At 43.8% G+C, this 18,117-nt stretch overlaps 1 protein-coding gene across 3 annotated transcripts in view; it reads right to left on the reverse strand.

Moving 5' to 3' along the window:
* The window catches only part of LOC126336706 (lactosylceramide 4-alpha-galactosyltransferase-like), a 112,291-nt gene that overhangs the window by 25,577 nt on the left and 68,597 nt on the right, over positions 1–18,117 (reverse strand). For all 3 annotated transcript variants that reach the window (XM_050000671.1, XM_050000672.1, XM_050000673.1), the window contains one exon: positions 2,934–3,253. In XM_050000671.1, coding sequence (XP_049856628.1) covers positions 2,934–3,253 — 320 coding nt within the window. The remainder of the gene's footprint in view (positions 1–2,933; positions 3,254–18,117) is intronic.

The raw sequence follows: 18,117 nt of genomic DNA on the forward strand, positions 1-18,117 counted from the left end.
TTCTGAAATGCAAGAGCGTTTTTGTATACATGTATGCACGGCGTAAGGAAGCTATGTATTGTAAGACGTCGTGGTCTTCTGACCTTCATTGCTTACATATTCCGCCCTCACAATCATATTCCGCACATCAAGGCGCTTCATTCGAACCCAAACTCGATAAGATAAAGTCAATGTTGTATGAATTCATGTAAACGATATGCAAATAACTAATAAATCGCAAGTGCGCACCGTGGTTGAAATACTCGAGGCTGGCGTACACACACATATTCCAGACACGACGGTCACAGGAGCTTTTAATTCGAGAGAGGCAACCGCGCGCCAGGAGGCCGGTCCCAACCCATCTACGTCGGCCGGTGACCGCCCTTACAGCAGACAGCGTTTGCCCGAGTGAAAGGACGACCCCATGTTCGGCTTGAAAGTAAATTCGGCTACATTGTGTGGGAGCGGCCAGTTTACGCATTCTTTACTCATAGCACGCAGTTTCAGAGATTTTCACAGGGAGACAGCAAACGCCAAACGCCGATACTACAGATTTCCGGATTGGTCACCTTAAACGAAACGTCATTCTCCCGTTTTAGAAGAGCAATGCTGATTGGTAGACTATATTTCTGACTCCTTGAGATGAAGGAGTAACTTAAAAGACTGAAAGATATGCCCCTTCACGTCTGGTGTGGAGAGGGGCCGTTCCGTTGTTGCTCTTGGAGCGAGAACGCCTAACGAGAGCGGGCGCGCTCATACGTGTACTCAAAGAGCGAGGAACAAGTCTCTCCTCAGTACTTCACTGGGAGAGCACCTCTGTCGAGAGTGAATCGAAGTGCGACTCTAAATTGAGTCCTTGCGATTAAGCTTTGTTCACTGTGTTAGCCGACACACTTATTGTGCGGTGTAAACAGAGTTATAGTTAATCGCCTGCGAGCGAACTTTGAGTGGCATTGCGGTGGACTGGTTATCTGTTCGGTGTACCATGCCAGTAGTTAGACTAGGGGCGAATAGGAGTCCTTGACTTCATCAAGGCATAGGGAGAGTTTGATTGGCGAAGGTCAATCTAGATAGAACGAGAGTTATTTGTCAGGAACGAGTGGCGCTGACAGCAGTCATCGCAGCTTGTGGTGGTGTACGCTACAGTTATTGCGAGCCCCACAACAGTACACTTCACAGAATTTCACACGCGACAGCCTCGCCCATACCTAGCAACATTCTAACGGACAATTATTAAAGTTGAATAGGCGTGGCTCTCAACCATTCTGCCAAGTCAATAACAATCTTAAACTTTGTATAGAAATTTCATTAGCGAATTCTATCCTTAAGAGGTAACTTCACGTTCCCCAAAGAACCAGGAAATAACGTGTTCAGTGCATTACTAAAAGTGCCATTGCGATTTCTCAGAGTCTTAGCAAAATAAATAATAAGTTCGTTAGTTTCATGTTTTTCTTACACTAACTAGCACTACTCCAGTACTCAAGTATCCCACTAGCTACGTAAAAATGTTTGTGAATTTTTGTGTCATTTCCTTACAGCGGACGACTGCAGAAGATGTTTATTGCTGAAAGTTTTTCAGGCATTTCTCTTTAGAACGTTAGGAGCGTCTGTCTGACTTCTGTAGTAGTGTGGGGGTGGAAATTGCATCTTGCAGGAGCCACAGGGTAAAGGGTATATCTCAGATTAATCCGTTGCGTAGGATAACAGAATAGCAACCCCATACGTTCATCACAGAGTATACGAAATTTTTGGGAGTGTAGAAGAGGTGGACTAATTTTATGTGTGAAAACGACATAGTGCGCCATTTCCGCATTGCAGGTCCGTGAAGGTTTTGATACCAGTAATGTTAAGAGATAGTGTTCAAACAGCTGTTTGATGACTGTTGTTTTAGAAATGTAGCTGACATCCCAAGGATTTCTTTTTGTGGGGTGGTGGTGGTGGTGGTGGTGGTGGTGGGGGGGGGGGGGGGGTTATAAGAGACATAACACATTCCAGAAGAGCTGGTTACCCTTTTGCTTCAAGCTATAGACATTATTCACAGACGACCTCCATGTTAGATAGTCATTAGCACGCAGGTAGCAGCCGTACAATAATGTGAACGAACGACACTGTCAGCGACATCTCAAAAGCAACGTTCATCACAAGGCAGTTTATACACTGCGTCTGAATATTGCTATCTGCAAAACGTAACTTCCTTTCGCACAGAAAATCCCAGGAGGTATGGTAATATTCAGGGTATGACAGGAACGATCATTCGAATCAAAAAAGTCTAGTAGACATGTACTCTAAAATGATTACCTTGCGAGCTAGGAGCATTTGTTCAACCTCTACTGAATAAGTGGTCAAGAGCTCTTAAGGTATCCAATTTGGATCTCATGCTTACTAGACAAGTTTTTCTTGTTTTGTTCTACCAGCTCACAAAATGTGGAAAGCAAAAAGTTCCAGTAGTAGAGTTTTGTTAAGCTACGCATTCTAGGGCCAATGTTTACTAATCGTTTTAGCTTCGAATGATCGTTCCTCTCACATCCATGAGCACAGACCATTGCTCTTGGAACACCTCGTATTATAATCTCACTATATTAGTCACAATGGTGATGTGGGCCATCTTAGTGTGAGCTATTGATACTCGCCTTTGTTGCCCAGGTTTCAGATGATATTTGTAGAGCGAGCAGTTTTTTGAGAGTTTCCGCCCAGTTTCACGAAAGTTCTCCATCAGCCAAGATATATCGGCCAGATGAAGTTCACGTTATTCTGCTCTGTAGCCGGTTACGTTGCCATCCTTGAATTTCGCTGGGAGGCCGCATTGCATGAAACAGATACCGCCTCTTGCGGCCTAGCTATTAAACCTACAATTGCATGTTCTCTGCCACCGTAGTCTTCGTCCATCGATGACAAAGATATGAATGCAGATATTATTATGTCGAACCTCTGTAGCTACATAATCGCCTCCTCACCTCAGTACGACGAAGTCCAGGTCCAGGTAGAGGCCGCCGTACCTCCAGAGCGCGACGACTCGCATGACGTCAGAGGCGTGGTGGACGGGCCACGCGCTGTTGGCGAGGGCGGCGTACTCTATGAGTGTTGTGTAGAGAGGCGTGTCGCGCAGGAACTCCTCCAGCGTCACGTGGACAGCTGTGGCTCCGGCCGGCAGCGAGAGCCCCCAGATGGGCGCTTCACACGTGTGCAGCACGTAGACGGGTCGTCCAGGGTTGTGGCGCACCGCAGACTCCACGGCGCACGCCTGCCGCGGGCGCAGCCCCGACCACGGCACGTCCTGAAAGGCACAGCGCGAGCACCTCTGTATAAACATCGACCTGAGGCGATTCACCTACATACGAAGGCTATTCATAAATTAACGTCCGACTGGCTATAGAACTCCTTCCTGAAGTCAAGGAAAATGGCATCTACCTTTCTTTCTGAAAGAAGGTTGGTTTTAATCAAGATTCCTTATTATTTTCGAGTTCTTTGCTACAAAACCATACTTTTCAACACAATCTCCATTCAAGGAGACGACCTTGCGCCACCTATATGCCAGCATGGTACCATTCTACTGGTCGTCGTCGGTGCCAGCGTCTTGCTGCATCAATTATCTCCCATCTACGTATTGTGTCCCAAACAGTGCATCCTCCATTGGGTAAAACTTGCTACTCTTTATGGAGTTCCATCGGGCGGCGAAAAACCCACCAAGCAGACACGTTTGAGTACCCGAACAGGGGGACGAGTCTTTTAGCATTAGCAATAGAGACGTCCAGTTCTGCAGTTGATCACCTCGAATGGGTGTCCGCACGTTCCAACATTGCTGGAGTCACAGCTGAGTGCGGCCGGCCAGCGCGCGAGAGATCGGGCAGGTTTGCGCAACCTTATTGCGATGATGACAGGTGCCTCGCCCAAAAACTCACAGTGCTTTTGTAACTGGTAGGTCCCGTAAACATTTTGCAAGCATTTATGAATATCTGCGGTGCTGTGGTTTCCCTCCAAAATAAACTCAATGACAGCTCTTTGTTTGGAACGCACCTCCGTTATAGATGTCATTTTGAAGGGTACATATAGCGCCGCCACCAATCCGAGGTTCATAAAACTATATGATCTGAAGCGCAAGTATTCCACCATGTTCCACAACAAATTCTCCATTATTTCATCCAAAATTGGCCGAGGAAAAAAATGAGTTGCATTTCCTATTGAGCCGGCCCCAGGGGCCGAGCAGTTGCAGGAGCTTCGGTACGTAACCGCGGGACTGATACGGTAGCAGGTTCGAATCCTGTCTCGGGCATGGCTCTGTGTGATGTCCTTAGTTTAGTTAGGTTTAAGTCCACGAAGATGACGTGCTACAGACGCAAAATTTAACCGACAGGAAGAAGATGCTGTGATATGCAAATGATTAGCTTTCCAGAGCGTTCACAAAAAGTTGGCGCCGGTGGCGACACCTACAGCGTGCTGACATGAGGAACGTTTCCAACCGATTTCTCATACACAAACAGCAGTTGACGGGCGTTGCCTGGTGAAACGTTGTTGTAATACCTAGTGTAAGGAGGAGAAATGTGTACCATCACGCTTCCGACTTTGATAAAGATCGGGTTGTAACCTATCGCGATTGCGGTTTATCGTATCGCGACATTGCTGCTTTCGTTGGTCGAGGTCCAATGACTGTTAGTAGAATATGGAATCGATGGATTCAGGACAGCCGTGCTGGATCCCAACGGCCTCGTATCAATAGCAGTCGAGATGACAGGTATCTTATCCGCATGGCTGTAACGGATCGTGCAGCCACGTCTCGATCCCTTAGTCAACAGATGGGGACGTTTGCAAGACAACAACCATCTGCACGAATAGTTCGACGACGTTTGCAGCAACAGGGACTATCAGCTCGGAGACCATGGCTGCGGTTACCTTCGACGTTGCATCACAGACGGGAGCGCCTGCTATGGTCTACTCAACGACGAACCTGATTGCACGAATGGAAAAACGTCATTTTTTCGGATGAATCCAGGTTGTGTTTATAGCATAATGATGCTCGCATGCGTGTTTGGCGACATCGCGGTGAACGCGCATTGGAAGCGTGTATTCGTCATCGCCATACTGGCGTATCACCCGGTGTGATGGTATAGGGTGCCATTGGTTACATGTCTACATTTCAGCAGGATATTGCACGACCGCATGTTACATGTCCTGTACGGGCCTTTCTGGATACAGAAAACCCAGCACATTCTCCAGATTTCTCACCAACTGAATACGTCTGGTCAATGGTGGCGAGCAACTGGCTCGTCACAATACGCCAGTCACTACTCTTGATAAACTGTCGTATCGTGTTGAAGCTGCATGGGCAGCTGTACCTGTACACGCCATCCAAGCTCTGCTTGACTAAATGCCTAGGAGTATCAAGGCCGTTATTATGGCCAGAGGTGGTTGTTATGGGTACTGATTTCTCAGGGTCTATGCACCCATATTGCGTGAAAATGTAATCACATGTCAGTTCTAGTATAATATATTTGTCCAATGAACACCCGTTTAGCCGGCCGGGGTGGCCGAGCGGTTCTAGGCTCTACAGTCTGGAGCCGCGCGCCTGCTACGGTCGTAGGTTCGAATCCTGCCTCGGGCATGTATGTGTGTGATGTCTTTAGGTTAGTTTGGTTTAAGTAGTTCTAATTTCTAGGGGACTGATGACACCAGGAATTAAGTCCCATAGTGCTCAGAGCCATTTGAACCAATACCCGTTTATCATCTGCATTTATTTTTGGTGTAGCAATTTTAATGGCCAGTAGTGTACTTCTAAGTTCTAGGGGACTGATGACTTCAGATGTTAAGTCTCATAGTGCTCAGAGCCATTTGAACCATTTTACTTACTGAACTGCACTCGTACGTATTAATTGTATTTTGCCAGATGCGAGTTAGAGAATAGATCGCACACCGCCATGCATAAAAGAATCATTGCATCATTCCATTGCTGATTAGCTTGATGCTAAAAGAATGAAAATATATTGTCTCTGTTCTTCTTTGTCCTGTGTCTATATAGGAAGTAATTTACTGTTCATAAGACAGCTATTTCATGACGGATGAACTGTAATTATTCTGTATCGAAAAAACCATTGGAAAAGTATAGAAACAGTAGTTCTAGTGAGAAATTGTAATTTCTAAGTATTAAGTTTGACAATTAGAAATTTCCTGACTACTCATAACCGACGTTCTTTTTTACTTTTTCTTTTTTCCCTTTCCCCAAGCGTTTGTGAAGGAATACAGACTGGTAACAGTTATCAGCTAATGGTCTGGCCGAACGCGGCCTGCAATTTTGGATCAAGCTTTACAATCTGCTACTGGCTTAAAGAACGATTTAGTTATTTTTACGGCGACCAAATACTGTGGACCATTGGCTGAAAACGATGGATATACATAGCACTAACACGTACATTCCAACAGCAAGTAATATTTTGTGTGAGATATTCAAGTACATAATGGATCACCATTTACATTCAGTATGGAACTTAATTGAAAATAAATTCCAAAATAATGTGCGAGAAGTACACTCAAATTCAAAAAATATATTTATTGAATAAGTAATTTTCTTTTAGAATAGTTCTCACAAATTCTGACAGAAAAAGCAAACTCGATCAGAAACTGCACTCAAATGTTGATATTAATTCTCCATACCGTGCCCATACCAATTCAAACACTTGACGTATCGTGACACCTGCTTCTTTATACCTTCGTTAAAGAATGGTGCCGCATGGCGCTTCAGTGGGTTGTTTACAGCATCCTTTAGCCCAACGTCGGTGGTTAAGTCTGAGGACTTCATCTTGGGAAAAAGAAGAAAGTCTGTTTTGCCATGTTTGAACTTCAGGGAGAACGCTGAAATATCTCCCAGAAAGTCTGAGTTCTCCTTCATTCGATTCGCAATATAGGGTGTTGCATAATCGTGAAGGAGGATTTTTTTGTGTGATCACTCGACGCTGTTTGTTTTGGACTGATCCTCGGAGTTTCGTAAAAACCTCATATAAACCTGTGATGGCACAGTAGTCTCATGCGTTACTCTCTTGAACTCTGTTGTGAAAATTTCTTGACGTTCCCAAAAAATTCTAACCTTTTTTGTGTGCTTTGACAGCGTGTGTTTATTGGGAGAAAGAGTACTCTTGAACTCTTTGGACTGTAACTTAATTACTGAGTTCACATATCGCATCCATGTTTCGTTCCTATTCACAGTTCTTTCTATCCAGAAATTTTCGTTCTTCTCACGAAAGTGAACACTTTGTCGAGTTTTGCGATCATAGGTTAAACATTTGGTACCCACCGTGCACGGAACTTGTGGTAGCGTAACATCTCAGTTACAGTGTTAAAGAAGGTTCCCCTTGAATCTGAGGCACATCTTCATAAAATTCGTAATTTATGAACTGACTTCCCACACTCACAATTTCCACAACAAATTTTCCAAATTCATCAGTCACATTTGAATAATCAAAATGTCCACGGGTGTACTGCCGGTCTATAGTGTCCAACGGGCACAATATTTCGGCGATCAAACATGTCGCCATCATCAGGTGAACTGACGGACTGAGCTCCTGTGAACGTGCCGGCACGGAGATCCGTACGCTATGGCTGCTCAGGGGGAACTGGGTTCGGTCGCGGCGGCGGCCGATTTAAATACCCTCCACCCGCGGCGCGCTCCCTCCGCCGTCCGCGCCCCGCGCCACGGTAGCGCGGTGGAACAGATTGCGACGGCGTCTGAGATGACGTCGGTGTGATGGCTCTGTCCGCAGTGGTCGTCACAACTATGCGTTTGCTCGATTTACTCTTGATTAACCCAATCGCTGGTTCCCAACCCTTGCTAAGATTATAGCCACAGTCACGGTTTATGAGGTCGTCATTGGTGCGAATTTCAATAGCCTCTCTAACAACGCTGTCCCAGTATCTCGACGTCTGTACCAGAATCCTCGTGCGGTCATACTCCATAGCGTGATTTTCTGACAAACAATGTTCAGCGACCGCCGACTTGCTCGGATACATCAGTCGAGTGTGACTCTGGTGTTCACGACATCGATCCTCGACGGTACGCATCGTCTGACCAATATACGACTTGCCACATTGACACGGAATCTGATACACGCCGGCCTTCCTCAAACCGAGGTTATCTTTGGCGCTCCCCACCAGTGCACGAGTTTTATTCGGAGGACAAAACACAGTTCCAACCCGGTGTTTCTTCAGAATGCGGACGATTTTCCCCGACAGTGCGCCTGTGTATGGAATAAATGCAGTGCCTACCTCCTCCCTCGTGACTTCATCCATTTCAACAGGTTGTGCTGCAGTGGTTGGGCGGAGAGCACGTTGGATCTACCACTCTGAGTACCCATTCTTTCGAAACACAGTTCTCAGATGTTCCAATTCCTGGGGTAGACTCTCTGTGTCAGAGATAGTGCGCGCCCTATGTACTAGAGTTTTAAGTACCCCATTCCTCTGTGGCAAATCGTATATTGGTCAGACGATGCGTACCGTCGAGGATCGATGTCGTGAACACCAGAGGCACACTCGACTGATGTATCCGAGCAAGTCGGCGGTCGCTGAACATTGTTTGTCAGAAAATCACGCTATGGAGTATGACCGCACGAGGATTCTGGTACAGACGTCGAGATACTGGGACAGCGTTGTTAGAGAGGCTATTGAAATTCGCACCAATGACGACCTCATAAACCGTGACTGTGGCTATAATCTTAGCAAGGGTTGGGAACCAGCGATTGGGTTAATCAAGAGTAAATCGAGCAAACGCATAGTTGTGACGACCACGGCGGACAGAGCCATCACACCGACGTCATCTCAGACGCCGTCGCAATCTGTTCCACCGCGCTACCGTGGCGCGGGGCGCGGACGGCGGAGGGAGCGCGCTGCGGGCGGAGGGTATTTAAATCGGCCGCCGCCGCGACCGAACCCAGTTCCCCCTGAGCAGCCATAGCGTACGGATCTCCGTGCCGGCACGTTCACAGGAGCTCAGTCCGTCAGTTCACCTGATGATGGCGACATGTTTGATCGCCGAAATATTGTGCCCGTTGGACACTATAGACCGGCAGTACACCCGTGGATATCTTGATTATCAAATACGCCGGGAGAAACTCAAGAATCACACATTTGAATAGATTTCGAGGTGTCTCTTGTTTAGATGGGTATTTATTTTTCAGTTTTACGTTTACTGAAACTCGACAGATAGCCGAAATCAATTCGCTAAATTAAGCAGTGCTGCAGAATAAGCTGGCTGTCAGCAGGAAGCCGGTTCTCACGGCCGGAGAGATATCAAATACACCATAAGCCGCGATGGTGAACCACGAGAATGCAGACGGTAACGCGAGACTTCCAACCAGCCACAGACTGCACACAGCACAGTCAGTGATTTTCATAGAGAGCGCTACGTGGCGTTACCAACATAAAAACCTAAACAGCCTACTTACAAATAGTAACAGCTTAGTACACTGAAGAGGCAAAGAAACTGGTACACCTGCGTAATATCGTGTAGGGCATGCAGAAGTGCCGCAAAACGACGTGGCATGATCTTGCGTAATGACTGAAGTAGTGTTGGAGGGAACTGACACCATGAATCCTGCAGGGCTGGCCATAAATCCGTAAGAGTACGAAGGAGTGTAAATATCTTCTGAATAACGCGTTGCAAGGCATCCCAAGTGCCAGTGTTTAAACTCAGAAGAGTGTTCCCGGTGTCACTCTGTAGAAATTCTGGACGTGTGGGGTGTCGTATTATCCTGCTGGAATTGCACAAGTCCGTCCCAAAGCACAATGGACATGATGGATGCAGTTGATCAGACAGGATGCTTACGTATGTGTCACCTGTCAGAGTCATATCTAGATGTATCAGGGGTCCCATATCTCTCCAACAGCACACGCTCCACACCATTTCAGAGCCTCCATGGATTCATGAGGTTATCTCCATATCCGTACACGTCCATCCACTCGATACAATTTGAAACGAGACTAGTCCGACCAGGCAGCATGTTTCCAGTCATCAGCAGTCCAATGTCGGTGTTGACGGGCCCAGATGAGGTGTAAAGCTTTGTGTCGTGCAGTCATCGAGGGTACACGAATGGGCCTTCGACCCCGAAAGCCCATATCGATGAGTTTCGTTAACTGGTTCGCACGCTGACACTCTTTGATCGTCCAGCATTGAAATCTGCAACAATTAGCAAAAGGGTTCCCTTCTGTTGCGTTGAATGATTCTCTTCAGTCGTCGTTGGTCGCATTCTTGTAGGATCTCTTTCCAGCCGCAGCGATGTCGGCAATTTGATGTTTTACTGGATTCCTGATATTCACGGTTGTGTTGTTGTTGTTGTGGTCTTCAGTCCTGAAACTGGTTTGATGCAGCTCTCCATGCTCCTCTATCCTGTGCAAGCTTCTTCATCTCCCAGTACCTACTGCAACCTACATCCTTCTGAATCTGCTTAGTGTAGTCATCTCTTGGTCTCCCTCTACGATTTTTACCCTCCATGCTGCCCTCCAATACTAAATTGGTGATCCCTTGATGCCTCAGAACATGTCCTACCAACCGATCCCTTCTTCTGGTCAAGTTGTGCCACAAACTTCTCTTCTCCCCAATCCGATTCAGTACTACCTCATTAGTTATGTGATGTACCCATCTAATCTTCAGCATTCTTCTGTACCACATTTCGAAAGCTTCTATTCTCTTCTTGTCCAAACTATTTGCCGTCCATGTTTCACTTCCATACATGGCTACACTCCATACAAATACATTCAGAAATGACTTCCTGACAGTTAAATCTATACTCGATGTTAACAAACTTCACTTCTTCAGAAACGCTTTCCTTGCCATTGCCAGTCTACATTTTATATCCTCTCTACTTCGACCATCATAAGTTATTTTGCTCCCCAAATAGCAAAACTCCTTTACTACTTTAAGTGTCTCACTTTCTAATCTAATTCCCTCAGCATCACCCGACTTAATTCGACTATATTCCATTATCCTCGTTTTGCTTTTGTTGATGTTCATCTTATATACTCCTCTCAAGACACTGTCCATTCCATTCAACTGCTCTTCCAAGTCCTTTGCTGTCTCTGACAGAATTACGATATCATCGGCGAACCTCAAAGTTTTCATTTCTTCTCCATGGACTTTAATACCTACTCCGAATTTTTCTTTTGTTTCTTTCACTGCTTGCTCAATATACAGATTGAATAACATCGGGGATAGACTACAGCCCTGTCTCACTCCCTTCCCAACCACTGCTTCCCTTTCATGTCCCTCGACTCTTAGAACATCCATCTGGTTTCTGTACAAATTGTAAATAGCCTTTCGCTCCCTGTATTTTACCCCTGCCACCTTCAGAATTTGAAAGAGAGTATTCCAGTCAACATTGTCAAAAGCTTTCTCTAAGTCTACAAATGTTAGAAACGTAGGTTTTCCCTTCCGTAATCTAGCTTCTAAGATAAGCCGTAGGATCAGTATTGCCTCACGTGTTCCAACATTTCTACGGAATCCAAACTGATCTTCCCCGAGGTCGGCTTCTACTAGTTTTTCCATTCGTCTGTAAAGAACTCGGGTTAGTATTTCGCAGCTGTGACTTATTAAACTGATAGTTCGGTAATTTTCACATCTGTCAACACCTGCTTTCTTTGGGATTGCAATTATTATATTCTTCTTGACGTCTGAGGGTATTTCGCCTGTCTCATACATCTTGCTCACCAGATAGTAGAGTTTTGTCAGGACTGGCTCTCCCAAGGCCGTCAGTAGTTCCAATGGAATGTTGTCTACTCCAGGAGCCTTGTTTCGACTCAGGTCCTTCAGTGCTCTGTCAAACTCTTCACGCAGTATCGTATGTCCCATTTCATCTTCATCTACATCCTCTTCCATTTCCATAATATTATCCTCAAGTACATCGCCCTTGTATAGACCCTCTATATACTCCTTCCACCTTTCTGCTTTCCCTTCTTTGGTTAGAACTGGGTTTCCATCTGAGCTCTTAATATTCATACACGTGGTCCTCTTTTCTCCAAAGGTCTCTTTAATTTTCCTGTAGGCAGTATTTATCTTACCCCTAGTGAGATAAGCCTCTACATCCTTACATTTGTCCTCTAGCCATCCCTGCTTAGCCATTTTGTACTTCCTGTCGATGTCATTTTTGAGACGTCTGTATTCCATTTTGCCTGCTTCATTTACTGCATTTTTATATTTTCTCCTTTCATCAATTAAATTCAATATTTCGTCTGTTACCCAAGAATTTCTACTAGCCCTCGTCTTTTTACCTACTTGATCCTCTGCTGCCTTCACTACTTCATCCCTCAAAGCTACCCATTCTTCTTGTATTGTATTTCTTTCCCCCATTCCTGTCAATTGCTCCCTTATGCTCTCCTTGAAACTCCGTACAACCTCTGGTTCTTTTAGTTTATCCAGGTCCCATCTCCTTAAATTCCCACCTTTTTGCAGTTTCTTCAGTTTTAATCTACAGGTCATAACCAACAGATTTGGTCAGAGTCCACATCTGCCCCTGGAAATGTCTTACAATTTAAAACCTGGTTCCTAAATCTCTGTCGTACCATTATATAATCTATCTGAAACCTGTCAGTATCTCCAGGCTTCTTCCATGTATACAGCCTTCTTTTATGATTCTTCAACCAAGTGTTACCTATGATCAAGTTGTGCTCTGTGCAAAATTCTACCAGGCGGCTTCCTCTTTCATTTCTTTGCCCCAGTCCATATTCACCTACTATGTTTCCTTCTCTCCCTTTTCCTACTACCGAATTCCAGTCACCCATGACAATTATATTTTCGTCTCTCTTCAGTATCTGAATAATTTCTTTTATTTGATCATACATTTATTCAATTTCTTCGTCATCTGCAGAGCTAGTTGGCATATAAACTTGTACTTCTGTAGTAGGTGTGGGCTTCGTATCTGTCTTGGCCACAATAATGCGTTCAATACGTTGCTTGTAGTACCTTACCCGCATTCCTATTTTCCTATTCATTATTAAACCTACTCCTGAATTACCCCTATTTGATTTTGTGTTTATAATCCTGTAGTCACCTGACCAGAAGTCTTGTTCCTCCTGCCACCGAACTTCACTAATTCCCATTATATCTAACTTTAACCTATCCATTTCCCTTTATAAATTTTCTAACCTACCTGCCCGATTAAGGGATCTGACATTCCACGCTCCGACCCGTAGAACGCCAGTTTTCTTTCTCCTGATAACGACATCCTCTTGAGTAGTACCCGCCCGGAGATCCGAATGGGGGACTATTTTACCTCCGGAATATTTTACCCAAGAGGATGCCATCATCATTTAATCATACAGTAAAGCTGCATGCCCTCGGGAAAAATTACGGCTGTTCGCAGTACCAGCACAGCAAGGCTGTTTTGGTTATTGTTACAAGGCCAGATCGGTCAATCATCCAGACTGTTGCCCCTGCAACTACTGAAAAGGCTGCTGCCCCTCTTCAGGAACCACACGTTTGTCTGGCCTCTCAACAGATACCACTCCGTTGTGGTTGCACCTACGGTACGGCTATCTGTGTCGTTGAGGCATGCAAGCCTCCCCACCAACGGCAAGGTCCAGGGTTAATGGGGGGCACTCGTGAAATGGTCGTACGGAAAAATCCTCACTTCACCACTACCTCTCAGATGCTGTGTCCCATCGCTCGTTCGCCGACTATAACACCACGTTCAAACTCAATTAAATCCTGATAACCCGCCATTGTAGCAGCGGTAGCCGATCTATCAACTACACCAGACACTTGTCTTATATAGGCATTGCCGACCGCTACGTCGTATTCTGCCTGTTTATATATTTCTGTATTTGAATGCACACGCCTAATTCAGCTTCTTTGGTTCTTCAGTGCCTAATGAAACAAAGTTAACAAGTTCCGACTGGATGGTAAAGCCGCATAATGTAAACGAACAGTATCTGAATACATTGTCTTGTCGACGCTCACAAAGCAACAGGCTCAGAAAACGTCCTTTCACCGACTGGCGAGTTCGGCACGCAGTCGAAATCTCTTCTCTATAACTTAACTCACACATCGAAGTGAAAGTTATTCGAGTAACCCATTTCAGAGTATACGATCATGCACTACGAAATCAGACTATTCTAAAGATTTGAAGTACTTGAAACTTATCGTCTCGTGTCACAAATTGCACACACGGATAAATTTTCGTATTTTGTAATTTATTTAAGAATCATCAATGGATAAGAATAAAAGAATACTTAAAACACATTTGTATTAGAAACACGTTATGATAATACTCCCAGACAAGCATATTTTCAGTTTTAAACTAAATTAAATGTAACTCAACAATAGCTTTAAGCGCTGTTTGTATAGTGTGAGTTCCCATTGCGGAAGCACGCTGTATATGTAATTTTTGTTTTTTAATTCTAATATTTTAGGTTCGGAGTATAAAAAATACGGATGTAGTGAGGCTACTTTAAAGCCCAAATATCCATATGCAAATTTGTATCGAAACGAAAGAAGTTGAATGATATACTGTGTCGCTTTTAGTAAGACCTATTAGTAAGTCAAAAAAACAATCGAAATAAATTAGTCTGTAAGCAAAAATATTTAACTGTTACGTTGTGTCGTCTGTTCCACTTAAGGGACGGAGTGACATAAGAATTCAGAGACAGGTCTTACGCAGGTTTGCTGTTAATTTTGTGATTGGCAACACTGTGCCATATAATACTTACACGAAAATTAATAATAACTGGGAGATGAAAAAGCTTGCACAGGATAGAGTAGCATGGAGAGCTGCATCAAACCAGTCTCAGGACTGAAGACCACAACAACAACAATTAAAAAGCTGTTGCTTATATTTGAAGACCCAACTCTCTGTATATGAGATCATACAACCTAGTTGACGACGAACGAGATAAGTATCAGCGCAAAATATAAAGAATATAAAGAGATATTAAAATGCAGTTTTCTATTTCTGGGGGCCTAGAAACGACGGAGAGGCTTCGTCCCCACCGTAGCCCTCAGTGGTTCACAAACCTACAACAGGCTACAGCAGTCCACTCACCGCCACCCCACACTGAACCTAGGATTATTATTGTGCGGTTCGGCCCCCAGTGGAACCGTCCCTCCCTCCCTCCCCCGTGAACGTCCCACACCAGACGGTGTAACCCCAAACGTTTGCCTCGTAGAGTAATTCTGGTGTACGCGTTCGTGGAGACAGTGTTTGCGCAGCAATGGCCGACATAGTGTAACTGTGGCTGAATAAGGGGAACCAGCCCACACTCGCCGATGCAGATGGAAAACCGCGTTGAAAACCATCCACAGACTGGCCGACGCACCGGACCTCAACACTAATCCGCCGAACGAATTCGTGGCGGGGACCGGCACGCCTTCCCTCCTGGAAAGCACTGCGTTAGACCGCACCGCTAACTGGACGGGCTAAAATCCAGTTACTGTGAAAGTAAAGAAAAATGTGGTTACAGCTACGTAGACTGAAGAAATGTTGAATGCAGGATGACACTCTGCCATAGTACTGCAACACTATGATTATAAAATTTTGATATTTTTAAGAGTTTGCGTGAGTTTATAGAGGAGATAACAGTTCATAAAGCAGACAATGGAGACATGTTAGAATGTTTGGTGGCTGTTACCATTCCTACATCAGTATAGAAAGACCATGGGTAGATGCTATATGTATTTATGTACCTTGTAGATAAAACTACGTAGTGTTCTAGCAGAGGAATTTCGTACACGAATGCTATATTTATGGTCACATTGCTTTACTGAGAAAGACTTTACTAAACTCTACTCCGTTGTCAATGCACCGTAGACTTTTTCAGCCCACTGTGAAACAACGTCAGAACTGTCAATATTCGTTTGTGAAATATTACTGCTACTGTGGCAGTTCGTTAATGTCGTTTCATTTATAATGCTAAGTGAAGACATTAAGAGAAACTGCAGACGAGGCTACCAGGCGAAGGCTGCAGATTACATGAAGCGTTTTTTAATTGGAACGCTGACACAGTGAGAGCTGATTTTCACGCAATAATTAGAGTCTCAGGACAAAATATTTGCATCGTCAACGGAAATCGTACCGAAAGCTAAAGCATAACAACGTTCTGCCATGTACCCACTGTCGCAGTATACTTCCAATGAATGTCTCGACTGCGCTCATTTCGCTTCAAGAGTTACGTATCTCTAATTATTGCTCAGATCAAGCAAAATAATGTATTTATAGATGGCGATTCAGTAAAGTTCAAGAGCTTTTTTCTGCACAGGCATATTTAATTACAATTCCGAGAAGAGTTATTGATATTCTTAATGGGTGCTGGTGATAGCCAAGCACGGAGACGACGAACTGTCTCCACTCTTTGCACTTCCTGACCTATTCTGTACAGGAGTTCGTATAAGACTTCCCTTTTCCTGATTAAGATAAAGATACTATTGTTCTTCTAATGAGGTACATACGAATAACCTTTTAGTGGGCAATATTTTGACAAGCTTATTCGTATCCATCTCTTAGAATTAGTACTGAATCAAAATTATTTAAAACCTGACAGTAATACATACATAGGCCTACAATCTGAAGCTCTAGCCATGGGCAGTAGCTTATCTCTCCTGTTAGCAAACATTTTCATAGGTAACCTAGAACCTGATTAAAGGGAGCTGTAGATGACATAGCAATGCTTGTATGACAAACTGAAGAATACATAAATAATATGTGCAAGCTGTTCAGTTCTCAATAAGGAAAAAAAATCATTTCTAGTAGACTGTGAACAGTCTATTGTATTTATAGTAATACATGAACCTGAAGACCACCATTACAGACACCTTTGCAATTAATGTAATTTCAGAAATATGCAGCCTACAAAAAAAGCAAAGCAGACCAGAGGAAGAAATGAAATGAAACATTACGTATTGAGATATATGTGATTTATAGTTTCACTGTCCATCATAGTGTATGGTGAGGACACAGTCACATGTAGTAATCATAATAAATAAAGTAGCCTCAGGCTGCAGTTAGGGTTTTATACGTTTTATGCCATGATCTTGTAAGGAATGTGTTGTGAGGTAAAGCGTCTACCTGTTGTAAGGTTAGATTAGAGGTACTGTGATAAAATCTTAACATATAGGAATTACAATTAATGATAGAAGATACCAATATTAGGTCAATTTTACGGTACTTTCTGTTTTTAAGTATTTATGTCATTAGACATTGTTATTATTTAATTTCCGGGTACAGTGAACCTAGATATATTGGGAAAATATGAAAAAAAGAAAAAATTATGGTATTGATACGAACCATTACATTGACCATGAGCAAATAGTAATTGGAAAAGTACACGAATGAATAATGAAACCTATTTATACCCTAGGTTGTACACACGAAATGTTGAGCTACGTTAATATTCACCTGCGGGTACGGGAAGACGTAACGCACTGTCTTGTCTGACCCATACTGCCGTTATTCACATTCGTCATAAAATATTTACGAAATAGCAGTCTCAGTTTTACGTGTAACACGCGAGTGATTAATACTGGCATCCTTTTTTCCGTTCAAATGCAAAGAACCTTCACAAAAGTAATATTGCTAAATATATAATACATTCATGTAGTTGCAACCAATACGATAAAGCTGGAGAGTGTAATGCCTCTTGCAGCGGTCTCTCCGCGAAATTTTCAGAAATTTTATAAATAATATAACTCAGTACATATCTCGAAATATCTCTTCTTATCTTACCGATTCCTAAACTTTAATATACGATGATTATCAATGCAAAGTAGTTTCAAGCTCTATTATTCCTTGGAGCGTCCATTTACTCCATGGAATAGCTTCTGCGCTATCTATGTTTTCTCTTATGAAAAGAATGAAAGAGTTCTTGCCGATTAGCCGTGAAAGAAGGAAGATGTATATGTATGTCTGTTGAGCTAGTCGCCATCTTGATGAGATACTGTATGAGAAGGAATTTAATACATGAACTAAACTAAAGTAAGAGTGTTCTCGTATTATTTAACTCATTATTATTGACAGTGTCTGCTTACTACGCTGTGTTGCACGGGTTTAGTGGGGGACGTCTCGTTTACACTGGACGAACCTGCCATTTTTGTACGCTCAAGATATCCAGTTATTACTTTCAATAAATGGGCTAACACGGTCGTACCAGCAGATCTCCATTCTTCCCCATGTGATCACC

Source organism: Schistocerca gregaria, chromosome 2 (assembly GCF_023897955.1).
Source record: "Schistocerca gregaria isolate iqSchGreg1 chromosome 2, iqSchGreg1.2, whole genome shotgun sequence".
Taxonomy (NCBI): Eukaryota; Metazoa; Arthropoda; class Insecta; order Orthoptera; family Acrididae; genus Schistocerca; species Schistocerca gregaria.